This window comes from Amblyomma maculatum, chromosome 8 (genome assembly GCF_055883805.1).
Source record: "Amblyomma maculatum isolate TAMU_Amacu chromosome 8, ASM5588380v1, whole genome shotgun sequence".
Taxonomy (NCBI): domain Eukaryota; kingdom Metazoa; phylum Arthropoda; class Arachnida; order Ixodida; family Ixodidae; genus Amblyomma; species Amblyomma maculatum.
The window spans coordinates 122281605-122295842 of record NC_139351.1 but is presented as its reverse complement, the minus strand read 5'-3'; the positions used below and the strand labels follow the sequence as shown (position 1 = coordinate 122295842).

At 44.7% G+C, this 14238-nt stretch overlaps 2 protein-coding genes across 2 annotated transcripts in view; one reads left to right on the top strand and one right to left on the bottom strand.

The window, feature by feature from the left end:
• Window positions 1–14238, bottom strand: part of LOC146182407 (uncharacterized) — a 119683-nt gene that overhangs the window by 40760 nt on the left and 64685 nt on the right. The window lies entirely within an intron of this gene.
• Window positions 13284–14238, top strand: part of LOC146182406 (metalloprotease TIKI1-like) — a 116273-nt gene continuing 115318 nt past the window's right edge. Inside the window, exon 1 of the mRNA XM_084577498.1 lies at window positions 13284–13511. Within this exon, the coding sequence (XP_084433624.1) occupies window positions 13431–13511 (81 nt within the window). The 5' untranslated portion in view covers window positions 13284–13430. The remainder of the gene's footprint in view (window positions 13512–14238) is intronic.

The following is a 14238-nucleotide window of genomic DNA, read 5'->3' as shown; positions in this document are numbered from 1 at the left end:
CAAGGGTATTGGGGCATCTTCGCACCGGTACCCGCACGGCCCGAAGGGGAGAAGCGGGTGAGCGAAGATAGTGATCTAAAGAAAGGAAAAACGCTTGATTCTACAACCCGTGAGGGTGCACGGCGAAACGTGAGGCGCGAGTGGCGCGCCACGTGTCGGGGCAGCGCCGCACATTGCGAGGAGGGGTTCTTCTGTGTTTGCCGCAAGATGGCTCTGCATGTGCGCAGAGTGCAGAAGAAATGTAGCGGAAACGTACTTCGCTCCTCGTGTAACTGCGACTTCTGTAAGTAACATGCTCATAATCACCGATATACACCGCAGTATAACGTTCTAAGGCACGTTTCTAAGGCAACACCGCATTCACTAGAAGCGCTTTTGTACCGCTTTCAAGCATCGAACTCGTGGCTGAGTGGTTGCGTCTCCGTCTCACACTCCGGAGACCCTGGTTTGATTCCCACCCAGCCCATCTTGGAAGTTGCTTTTTATTTATGAAGTGCATGCTGGGATTTATCGCTCACGGCCAACGCCGCCGCCGACACCAGCTTTTCTGCGACACGAGCTCCTTAACGCTACCGCGTTAAAATGCACGGGCCTGCTACTGGCTCTGTTGCTGAGCCACCTCCGCTGCCTCGTGCGGACAGGAGAGAGAGCATCGGAGGGGGAGGTGGTGAAGGGTGGCAGCTCCTGGCCCTACGGGGCTGGGACGGTAGGTCAACGCCGCTTGCGGCGGGGGCTAGCCAGCCACTGATCTTTATCAGTTGTAGGCCGTCATTGCACCCGCCACCGCTGCGGTGGTGGTGGACGACGGCTGTTGTTGCGGCGCGCGTCTTTCTCTCTCTCTTCTTTTTTCTTTGTCTATTTTCTCTTCTGTCCCCACGAGGCAGCGGAGGTGGCTCAGCTACAGAGTCAGCAGCAGGCCCGCGCATTTTCTTTTCTTTTTCCTACAGCCACAACAACAACAGGAGAAAAAGTAGAGAAGAAAGAAAAAGAAGAGGGAGAGAAAGACGCGCGCCGCAGCAGCCGTGGTCCACCCGGGTGCTACAGAGCCAGTAGCAGGCCCGTGCATTTTCTTTTCCTTGATTTCCTTCTTCCTACAGCCACAACAACAACTACCACCTGGGGATCTACAACTTGCGTGACATCGCACAACACACGGACGCCTCTTCGTTTCGCCTTCATCTAAACACAGCCGCCAGCTGTTGGGTTCGAACCCTGGTACTCCATCATAGTAGTCGGGCATCGTAAGCACTGCACCACCGCGACGGGGCGCTAAGATCAGATACATTTCAAGAACGAAGCGAAAGGTGCATCTCAAAGAAGGCCCTTCAGCTAATAATGCCAGCCAATTTTCATGACGTCGCCATTGCTGTAGTGGAACCTATTTCATCTGCCCCATCTTGCGATGCCAATTGCTACTAGGTTCAAGGGCATGCAATCCTTAGCTTATGCACAGCGTGATTATAATTGGTCGACACGACGCCATTGACTAAAAGGCGGGCCCCTTTCGGACGGCGTTCGCCGCTTTGTTCAAGATCGGCTCGCGAAAGAGAGCCCATGTACAGAGGATTTACGAATTGATATAAAAACAGCAGACAGAAATATCCAGAACCCCACTCTACACTCAGCATATCACTACAAACACTACTCAGACAGCTTGAGGCAAAAACGTGCTTTAATCCACATAAATTATCACAATGGTATCCAAGCGAATACAACCCCTTATGTTCCATTTGTGGTGATCAGAGGGCAGATCTAGAGCACATCATATTTAAATTCGAAACTATGCAGCCACCGGAGGGCCTGCAGATTACCAATTCGGAATAGAGGGACGCCGAATTCCTTACCTCTGCAACACGCCATCACTATCACAGTTTGGGCCCAAGGAAGTCGCTAAGCGTTATCGAGCGATGACCACCCTTGGAGCGGCTGGAGGAGAAGCGTCCTCTCACGAAGAAAGAATATTCCAATTTCTCTTCAATAAAGTTTCCTCGCTCTCCTCCTTCAGTTATATTCGACTATAGTCTGATACCTATATATTTAAACACAAGCATAGAAACACACTTATCAATGATGCTTCGATATTTATTTTACCAATTTTCTCAAAATGAATAAAGGGAGCACTTAAGTCTCCTCGGGTCTAGTAATGCGAAAGCATTTCTATTCTTGCTGCCGATTCAGTTGCGCCTACTCCTTTGACTCATGCTCCTTGCGTTGTTCTTGGCGCTTGAACTACTTTAGTCTTGCGATCCGGGCGCGACAACTCCCCGGATAGTATTTAAGACATTATGACAGGTATCTACACTGATTCTAAAAAAGATAATGTTCTTGTAAATACTTCATTTTGTATAAATTTGCGTAGCCCGTGGAATACCCTACGCCCTGCTAAAACAGAGTGTTCCTGACGTAACCATGCAAGGTTTTAAAAAATACGGTGAGCCCTAGCCATGGCCATAGTGCAGTGAGTCTAACTAAAAGTTCTTAAAGGTCTCCTATCCTAATCTGTCCTACTCTACAGTATTTTGTTCACCAAAGGTAATTAGTAAAAGTGATTAACTATATTTATTTATTGGCTCGAAGAAAAAGTTGTAGAACGGCTTGAAAAACGGCCAACTACGTTACTTAGTTTATGTAGCTTTATTGACCGCCAAATCTGTCACGTGACCAGCTGCAATTTTGAATCATTAGCCGAGCGCGCTAACAAAGCTTCATCGGAGAGAGAGCGCTGCAGAGAAAAGCGCATTTTGTTATCTGGGACGCGTCTCGGGGACCGATAGCGATGTTCACATCGCGTGAACAAGCCGCTTCTCATTCTTGTCTTTAATTTTAACATAAAAGCACTTGAAACAATATCAACGCATCCGCATTATCGTGAATTTTCTGAAGATCGTATACCATTTGCGTTTAAGTACAGGAAACAAAATATGTTGGTTACTGCGTAAACCTGTAATGGTTCACCTTAGTGCAAAGTTGCATATATTTGTGCCACTTAGTTTCTCAAGCAAGCAATTCATATATCCCCGAGTGCAATAGGTAAAGGCGGATATGATGAGCGTCAGGTACGAGATTTAATTAATTAAACACACTGCTCCAAGTGCATGGTACATGCATTTAATGGCCTATAAGCGGTGCTTGTTAAGAGCCGCATCTTAAAATATTTTGTAATTTTACCTAAGCTCATCAGCTTTTACGAAGCGGTTGTAAGAACTCGGTTTATCGCGTTTCACGCATTTCCGACTGTGTACGCTAATAAACGTGTCACCGCCATGATTCAATCCATCATTACGAAGCCCGTGGGAGATGCTTTGAACATGGGGGCTCTTTTTAAGCATCGCTTAATTAAGATTAGAAAGTGATTGTTTTGACGCACCCCGTTCGCATCACGAATTCCGTAGGTTTACCTTTACTCAGCCTGAACCAGGGAGTCTTTGCGACCTATACGCGTGTGTCTGTCTCGCAGCCCGAAAGTTCTAGGTTTGACCTCCACTTCGACTCAAAGTTGACTCCGTTTTCATTTCCGCTCAATTGTCTTCCTTTCGTTACGGAACTTCCTTGAGAGATTTAGTGTCAATCTGAGCATTCCAAACTGCTCCTGAATTTTCCATCGAGGTTTTTTCGTTCACGACCAACGATGACGACGCCGCCGAATTTTCTGCGATATGGGACTCTTACGACATCGCATTAAAGTCTTGTCAATTCGGCCGATGAAGAGATATATACTATGAGAGAGCAGTACTGGCGTGATGTAATGGTAGGTGGCACAGAATGCCTCATTTATTGAGTCGAGGCGCGCCACCGTCAGTCTATAATAAAAGAGCTTGCAAATCAAAGACGGGGTAAATGAACAAAAAAAAAAGCAGCGATTAATCTGTTGAAGTGGTTGTCCAGTCGACGCAGCATACCCACAGTAAAGCAGGGCTCAAAAATGCAGCTGGTCATTTAGCGCTTGTTTGTAGGAGGCACCTGGTGCGTGCACGCATCAGTTTCTCTCGGATGGCTGCAGCACTAATGTTTTCGCTTCTACACAGAGGCCGACCTTAATTTTATGCTTTAGGCCACTCAGGAAAAAAAAAAAAAAAAAAGTATCGGAAGAAGCTGAAAGAAAAAAAAAAAAAGAAATCGCCACCGCGATCATCGGCAATCCTCGCAGCGACGCATGAGCAGCGGCAACGCCTATCCCGGAAAGAGTTTTCAAAACGACCGCTAGGCGACTTTCAGTGGCGCTCCTATTGGCAGTGCACGGAACGTATAGGCCATGAGGCTGAACAAATGGTCTTGTCGGGTTTCCGTCGCCTGGGTCTCACAGTATTCTGTATAAACTTGGTCACATTAAGCTGGGGCACCCTGGATATTCAAAAAATAGAATACAGTATACGTAGACATGAATGACAGTGATTTTTCAGTATTGGCTGTCTCTACATTATTGTTATTGTGTTAATCATAATATAGGCCAATAATAACGCGCGTTGTACAGATTTACCGTTATTTATTTATTTATTTTTTTTTTGCAAATTTTGTCCCGTACGTACAAGGTACAGCCTTTGTCAATAGTTTGTAGACCAAAAGGTTTCCTCCTAAGCCGTGTAGTGGTGTTCTTTCAGTATTTGTGAAATTTATACCCTCCGGTGAGTGCAGAACGAAAAAAACTTAATTTTGGAAGATTTGGAACACTCGGATTTCATCACGAGCCACATCGTCTAGCCTAAATTCAAACCCTCCGGGCTTCAAGCATTTACCAAAGGCTGCACGACCCTTTTCGTTGTAAGGAGGAAATACTCGGTGATTATAGGTAGTTAGCGATTAAAATGCTGTGTACAACGCTGGATAAACTTGAATCAAAGAAAATCAATGTATGTCCAAAAGGAAAACATCAGCTATTGCACTTGAATATATGATGGTACAAAAGTCGCACAGAGGTAGTTCTTTCAGTGAAAATACCCGGGGTTCAGTTTCTAAGCATCTAGCTCTCGGAAAAAACATTTTGAGTACAGGCTGTTCAAAGCATCTAGCCCCGTTGGCATTCATCATCATCATCATCATCATCATCATCATCATCATCATCATCAGCCTGACTATACCCACTGCAGGGCGAAGGCCTCTCCCATATTTCTCCACTTAACCCGGTTCTGTGCTAGCTGCATCCACTTGACCCCTGCGAATATCTTAACCTCATCCGCCCACCTAACTTTCTGCCGCCCCCCGATACGCTTTCCTTCCCTTGGAATCCAGTTTGTTACCCTAAGCGACCATCGGTTATCCTTTCTTCGCCCTACATGTCCTGCCCATGCCCATTTCTTCTTCTTAATTTCCACTAGAATTTCGGTAACTTGAGTTATTTCTCTGACCCACTCTGCACGCTTCCTATCTCTTAATGTTACCCCTACCATTTTTCGTTCCATAGCCCTCTGGGTTGTCCTCAACTTAAGTAGAACTCTCTTTGTTAGCCTCCACGTTTCAGCTCCATAGATGAGTACAGGTAAGTACGTTGACATTATTAGGAGACTAAGATAATTTCTCAAAACCTAGAAATTTCATGCGTACTTCACTAGTACTATTCCATCTGTAGTATAGACTTGAGCATAACTACCGTTATAGCCTTGGCTATAAATTTTACTTAGGAAGGCCGCGTTGGATGTTCGGAAAAATTTGAGAATAATATAAACTAAAACTTCTCTGACTTTTTTTCTTCGCGCTTCCATCTGTTATCTTCAGCGTAGCCCTCTGATGTTTTATCTAGGCGGGAATATTTTGTTGTATCTGATACGTTTTGTCAAATTTTGTTTGCTTGTCACACTGCTTTCTCGTTCACACAAGTGTGTTCACTTGTGTATTTTATTCTGGTGAAATTTTTGCAAGGATTAATGTATCTATAAATAAACACAAACAAATATGATATATGATTGAGGAATCAATATTTGGTGCAAAACATTTTCCCAATCTCTTTAGCGCTGCTACAAAGAGACATGCGATCTGCACTGAGGACTACGAGACATAAGAAGAAATGACCCCCATTCACGCCTACAAAATCTTGTAAACGCAAACCCGCTGAGCTGAGACTATTCCGCATTGTCTAACATCGTATACTTGGCAAATTTCGATTTAGCTTCCTCCGATGACAAAAGCTATCATACGTTTCAGTCATTCTTGTGATGTCACGATATTTCTATGCCCTGTGCGCTGAATATGTCTATAACGTCTCACTGCTTTCTTTCATTTGGTACGCAAGCTGTTTCTGCTGTGCAAGCCTCCTATACACAGTTACACCTATTGTGCAAGAATTGGCCCTTGTAGTGCGAAGAATCGTTCACTTGTGTCAGCTAAAGTGCTTATTTAAACTGTCCACTTCTTTACGTCAAATTGCACAAAGTTGTACCTGTATTTCTAATTACTTTCATAGATATTCTTCACAGTTTCTTCATCAGTTCGCAATGCCTCAGACGTGCTGCGTAGGGAGTATGCACCTACGTCACAGTGGTGGCCATTTTGTGGTACATGTAGCACAGCGAGAGGCTGCAAGCATATCTAACCGTATTATCACAGCGTGCTCCGGCTTGCACTGCCGAAGCCGTGCGCTGTGTATATATATATGAGACAGCTGATCCTTCTTTGCGTGATGTTAAAGCTACTTTCGAGCGAGTCAGAATGACAGCATGTACAGGAGCAAGGGTATTCTGGCCGTGGAGATGAGCTCTTTATGATAACCGCATGCACCTCTGCAAGCTTTCAGCTGCCCACCTTTCACGGAGATGGCGCTCGATTTCCGGGATGCAGGATAAACACGAAAGCCAATCGCAGCTTTAGAGCCAAGCCTAAAGACCAAAGTCGCACTCTCGCAGCCATATCCTATATACATATACACACGCACGGATGGCGTCCAGCAAAAGGGCGAGTAAATAAATGACCACTCGGTAAGTGCCCGTCGAGAGGTCGCTCTCAATCTGTAAAGAACTCCAATCCATCCTTCAAGGACCGACGTGCCTTCACCCAACCATGGGACGGAAATAGCACCAAATACAAGAGATTTTGCCACACAAAGTGCCTCTAACTCCGGTTGGTCGGCGACGAATCGATATAAGGAGAGGCGAAGTGAGTCCGGAATGACCGGGCTTGGTCTTTTGTCTGCAGGATGACATCTAGAGTATGACGACGCATCGCCGTACATGTGTTTATGATTCCTAGGACTAGGATTTTCTGCAGGATCTAACGCAATAAGTATAGTTGCTAAATAATTTTGAAAAGGCTGAACTCAGTTATGCAAGCAGAAATGACAAGCTTTTAAGATTAGTAAGTAGTATTTAACTGATTTCTCCAATCTTTTTGTCAAGACCAACCGGTCCGTTTCAAAAGCCACACACTTTCATTCATAAAAGCATGTACATTCACCAGTGTAACTATATAGCCGAGTGACTGATATTCACATGGCTTCACGCTACCTCAAAATGTTCAAGCAACAAAAAGAAAAGAGTGTTTTGAAGATCTAAATGCCTTAACCGCTTGGAAAGAATTCGGCGTCATCGATAAACTATTTCATTTACTAATTGCTAAGACCAATTAAGTACACCTTTATTCACTGCGTTGATGCACACAAGTCCCAGGCAGTTTCGATAAAACATTAATCCATTTCGCCGCAATCAGTTATGTCTAGTGGATGGCCGACGAAAATAACTTTCTTAACCAAGAAGTACTGGAAGCGATAAATTATATATTTTCATCTATATTCGTAATCAGCCCAGCGATAACCTTCCAGCTTGGGAGAAAAACTACTACCCACTCATACCTATACATACAGACACGATTAAACAAAATGACGCACCATATCTTTTAATACTAACAGCCTCGCAGAACTAATGTATACCAGGCGTTTCGAAGAGCGTCTGAAATATTTAAAGGCCTCTTTAGCTAGGTTAATGTGTTTTGAGAGTGTTGGCAATCCGCTATCTTTAAAAGCACAATATCGACTGCAGGCGTGGACTATATTTCGTTGTGCCATTGCGTTGGAAGAGGGTGAGTTTCGGTTCTGAAGTTTCCATTGCGCTGCCAAAAAAAGTTGTCGGTCACGATACTCGGTAATGGGAAATTTAAGAGCAGTTCTTCAGATATTTGAATTCAGAAGTACTATGAGGTAAAGAATTCGATGAGACATGTGCGACACGTGTGGCGGTTAGAACCTGCTCTATAGAGCAGGTTCTAACCGCCATATAGGTTCTAACTACCTAACCATATTTTAACTGACCCTCAAACATTCTCCAGTTATTGATCGCTACAAAAGAGGCGACGACATGACGCCACTCTCTACATGCCTTCCGGCAGAAAAATACGTACCAATGAGGACTATATCCCCAGGTCAACCGCCCTATATGTACACGACCGGATATCGGGACTCAATAACTAGCCCTCGTTAGACTCCCTTCGAATTCCAACCTGAATCTGTATTTGTAAATAACTATCTTATGCTACAAGGTACACTGTTTCAATGAAAAGAAGCAGGTGATTTGCGTAAATCTAATTTCTCTCTGCGATTCTGTCTGTCTCTCTCTCTCTTTGTCTTGTATTTCTGTATTTCTCTGTGTATTCCTCTCTGTGTCTTGTGCTCATGTACACAAGTCAACGTAGCCAGCGAGAACCCGAAAATTAATGTTTACTAAGGACAGCTATGGAGATTTCCTCTATCCCTGGTGGAAAAAAGCTACGAGTCGCAACATCCTCATACAATTTGATATATTTCTCATACATTGAACGATATTTGTACGAGATGATATGAGATTATTACGAGCTACTTATGAGAAACCAAGCGTGTGCTTATTGACATCTTATAGCTTTCTCATAGCTTTCTCAGCTTTCTTGATAAGAATATTACAATTGACGCTATATGATGCAGCATTTAAATGGCTAATGCCCCTAAATGCTGATAGTGACGTCACTCGTTAAAACCTGTCGTAGACAACCACTTCCTTCCCTAAATGATATCTCTCGATCCAAAAGCTCCACAGTCAGCTCTCAATTAACTGTGCACCCATTGCTAAAAGCACTCGCGCCACCCCACATACACTAGACACCATGGGTATTTCAGTAAACCGAGAAAGATGGGACCGTGACACACGTGGCACATTCAGTGTGTGTGTGTGTGTGTGGGGGGGGGGGGGGTGTTGAGTGGTCTACTTTTATTCCTCTAAACCATATTCATGCTTCCACCTTATGCTATATGCTACAAGTATTTTTCACGAACGCGAATCAGCAGCTCTGCTGTTGACATTTGCGAAGGTGACGTCATCGCAGCAACCGAAACCTGGCTTATTCAGATGCACACAACAATGAAATATTTGCGATTAAAACCCGGTAGGTTTACAGTTCAACGACTCAATCACACTTTGCGACCAGACGTTATTATCACATAGCCGTATCTGAAAGCATATGTATCACAACAACTGTGTTGTTTATATAACAGTGTGATATCTCATAAATAACTCGACTCACTCTGTGCCGTAAAACTAAAACCACACCGCTAACGCAAGTTTTGCGATAAACACAAACAGCAGCTTTTGCTTATTTCGTGCAACATAGTATATTTATATAAAAATTGCTTACGTATTTATATTTTACCTCATCCGTCATATGTCTCCTCGCGAGCTGAAAATTCACAATGAAAGCGGTATCAATTCCTTTCATAGAAAATCCGAACCAGATTATTTTATTCCTCGGACAGCACAGGACTAGAATCTCCTTCGCGGACCTACGGCCCTCATTATCGCACTATCGATTACCAGCGTCTTCTTTGTTCCGATATAATTGTATAACTGGGCTTCTAACCACTCGACCACTCAGCGCAAAATCTTCGGTATTTTATAACCAGCTTCGTCTTCAATGCCTTCGACGCCGAGGGAAAAGTAAATAAACAAAAGACTCCGCCTTTAGGGTCATATGACGCGATAGCGTAGGCTACCAGCCCACATATAAAGCCCCGTTCTAGCCAAGCCGTATGAACATTCATGTGTGGCTTATAGGGGTAACAGAACGCAAGGGTCCTGACAAGCTGATTCTGATGTCCCCCTCCCACATGAAAGGAGACGCCCAAGTTGGCAGCTCCTGCCAAACGTAACGTCAGGCAACCCTGCATACGTTCACTCAGTGCGTAGCCATGTCAAGTGTTAGCTATACCGCCTGCCAGCAGCATGGTTGTGATTTTTTGCCCACAAGGCTGACGCCGGATTTTGCGTCGAAGGGAGCTTCAAAGCTACCGTGTCAATAAATAAATATATAAGATTTCGTATTGCCGCTGTATGACCAAAGTAACAAAAGGCGCCAACCACGCGATAGCTTTTTTGAGCGGTATGTGACTACCACTTCTCGCTGTGCATGCATGCGCAGATGGAGATCTTCATCAGCCAAATATTTCTTCTTCTCGAATCCATCCAGAATCATACAGCAAGGCTCACTAGTTATTCCGACTAATTTTCATTGAAGTGTAATTAATATGAAGTCAAAGTCTAATGTTTCAGCCCTTGTTTCACGCCATCAAATCGCCATAGTGTGCAGTTTTTTTCTAAGATTTTTAATACACACCACTTGAAAATTAATTTTCATGCCCGCTCAATACGTTCTACCAGCCGTCTTGACGTATACCGCTCAATTCTTCGCTCAGAAGATACAGGACTGGTATCGCCTTCTTGCCGACGCGGTTCATCATAAAATGATTGAACGAGATTTCCGCCTCACCAGACGACCCAGCTGCAAAAGCTACGTTCTCTAGATGTAATACTTTGCTAAAAACATGCATGTATTTAAGAAGCAATGCATTCAGCGAAACGAAATGCTCTATGTTTTACTGTTTACGCAGGTTGTATTACCTGCTATGTTTGCATACGGCAGTTCTTTTTTTTTTTTTTTTTTTCAGACCGTAACTATTGATCTTCCCAATGCTTAAGCGGCTGATGTGTGGAATAAACATACAGATAAAAAGAGATTTTAACTCACAGATTTGATTACAGCTTGTTAAATATGTGAAATTATATGCACTGCATTCTTCTAGTTTTTGTTTTGTACATTGACCGCATAAGTCTGGGTGTACCCTCAACAGAACTCAATTGGCACTGAAACTGCAGCACACACTTGCTGCCAAGAAACGACAGGCACTGTTGACTGACAAAGTGTCAACCTCCGTTTTCACTAAGACTTGTGGGCGATTTAGAAGACAGTGCAACACGAAATGCCGAAGAAAACACGTTGCGTATTGCACCCCCCCCCCCCCCCCCCCATAATTCAAAATATAATAATAAATAATAGTTCACATAATAGTTCCGACTACAAAAAAAAAAAAAAACCGAGAATCAGTGGCGTTTGCAGGGCATTGCACATAATTATAAAATGGGATGATAAGGCTTACTAAGGAATGACATGCTTAACAGAGCTAGCAATAAACAACGCATTGGTTTGTAGATGGAGAAAGAAAGGTAAAAAGTCAAGGATACTAGACAGATTTTGTGCACAGAAAGTTGAGCCTTTTGCAAAAGAATAAAAAACTGTGATCTTGTCGCCAAAACCAGCATAGACAAACTTTTCTGTGCCTTTATTATGACAGCAGAGTATTATTTAGAAGATAAACTATCTAACAGTTCATTATTTAGTGTTCCGTAGTTCGCACGTACCTTTACCTTTGTACATATAGTTGGTTATGGCCAAAAACTTCAAAGAAGGTTTGAAAGAACACAGTAAGATCAGATATATGGCCGTATACGTTTAATGCTATTTTTATTCTTGATATTCATAATAAATCAGTAAAATGTAATGCTACTTGCCTAATTAGAAAACTTTGTCCGTACAAACGTCCACAGCAAGGCAACGTCGAGGGGACCCATCCGTTCTTGTTCACAAATATCATAACGCAGTGTTATATAAATTGCGTTATAAGTTTCCCATGTGGGATGCCTTCACTGGTTCGAGACGCTTGGATGGCTTTTGTGCACGTGTGGGAGCGCGGTGACTCTCTCTTCAACGTCAGTTTCAATCTCTGATATTGTTCTCTTCACTATAAGTCAAGCGCGCCTCCTCGGCCTTTTATTTCATCTTTCCTTTATCCACATCGTTCGATGAATCTCGACTTCCAATGGTTACGTCAACCGGAGCTGCAAGTATTTCTCTTTTTAATGCTACTCTTTAGTCGATGCCCTCCCAGTATAACGAGCATTTCGAGTTTCAGCCTCTTCAGCACAGAAACTTCCACCGCCTCGTAGGACTTTGACACACAAGCCGCCGTCTCCTGGCAACAGGTGCAGACGAATTACCTTTTACCGCGAATTAACTGCACAAACGACAGTTAATGCGCGGCCACAATTATCCACCTTTCGATGCTTCTCAGAGTATCGCAGTCGGCGCCTTTTACAAGCACCATAATGGTCCGTTCCAGATAGGACATTTGCACCTATTTGTATCGGTAAGTTCCCGTCGGCTGCAATCATGAAGGGTGCCCTTCGATACTTGCGGGTTCCCTGTGGAATATAGGCCTGACACGTTCTGAGTGTTGCAGTTCTGAAGAGAGACTCGAATAGCAGGTCGGCGGATTCGCTCGTACAAGTCTCACTGACACACACTTCAGAGGTGTATCACACGGTGGCGACGGGCGCTCCACGTCGATGCCATCCATAGGTGAGAAAAGGTATCCAGTATTCTTTATGAGAGTCTGCTCAGCGCTACAATAGGCGCCCTTTCGAGACGCAGCTCCTTCTTAATTAACCAAGGTTTTTTTGAAGTTAATGAAATCGCACGCTTCGTTCCGTGTCCTTCTATCGGTTTTTTTTTCTGGTAAATTTGATGCTCCTGTTCTTGCCAAAGTCACTGCTTTATTCGTCCAAGTCAAAGCAGTACACAATGCTACAGCGACTTTTCCTTCCTTTCATCTCCCATTTCGTCAGTGATGCGCCTGTTTTTGCCAAAGTGTTATTCGTTTAAACCTAAGCACTACCCTATTCCACCACGACCTTTCCTTACTTTCATCTACTGTTTTGTTTCCTTATAGCGATGTTCAGATTTTTCCACTATGAGAAAGTGCGCGTATCGCTCCTTCTATAACTTCATGCTTTTCTGAGATTTCCCGCGCGTGCTTTGTTCGCCGGTAGCCAACGCGCCACTGGCCACTCGCATCATCCGTCTCCAGGGTGGAAGAAGCGAGGAAGAACATGCATAAGCCGGAGAGAGAATAACTACAAATGCCGCATCCAATGGGAGCCGCGGAGCCAGCGCCACCGCCGCCGCGAGTGGCGGTCGGAACAGAGAGCGCGCGCAGTTCGGCAAGCCCGACGGCGTAGAACGCGCGCGCGAGTGGAATGTGGGTGGTCGTCGGCGGCGCGGCGTCACCGGCGGTGTCGTCGTCGTCGTCGTTGTCTCAGCGTCGTCGTGAGCGGCGCGCGTGGAGCCCCTGAGCTAGGGTACCCTGAGCAGGCATGCCTGTGTGCGGCCACGGCTTGCTTCTCTGCGCCTCAATCGTGTGCTGCTGTTGCCTGCTGCTGCCGCCGACGGCACAGGTGAGCGGACACCATCTCGCCAAGCTCTCGGCACGTGGTCCTTGCGCGGCACGTGCCTTTCTCGCCTGGTGCTCGTTTCGCCGTGCCGTGTGGTCACTGTCGAATAAGCTAGTTAAATTTGATAGTGCTGAAAATGTTCTTTACTTACGAACTTTTTCACGTTTGCTGTCAGCCACAGTGCGGTCACGTGCCTCCACCTAATGTCACAGCGGGTGATGAAAGCCTGCTCATATTTTTGGCTTTGGGTGGCTGAATGATTGAATTCTTTATTCATTCCAAATTTTTGAGCCCGCGTGCGTCGTCGCTTGGTATCACTCGGAGCCAGACGTATTCATTCCAGTGGCCAGGAAGGTAATCCAGTTTTAGCGCTCGTCCGCGTGTTTCTTCCTAGTGGCCCTTCATGTCCGCGCTCTGTTCATCGCAGTGTCATATAAACTCGCCAAAGCCTATATTCCAGTCGGCTCGATCGCCACCGACTGTGTAGTATAAAGGAACTTGCTAGGGTGGCTAGCTGTCAGACAATCTCTGACTTGAAAATAGATGATGGTCACGAAGTTCTACACTTTCACCCAGTCACCATCACACCCCTGGTAGCATATTTTGAGTGGGGAGGGTTAATTGCTAATTCAGTTATCTCATTCCCCTACCATTCACATGTTCTCGCTACATATAACTGCAGCATTCTGCAAAATGGCATATAAACCGCTCACGAAAGTGCAACCACAGC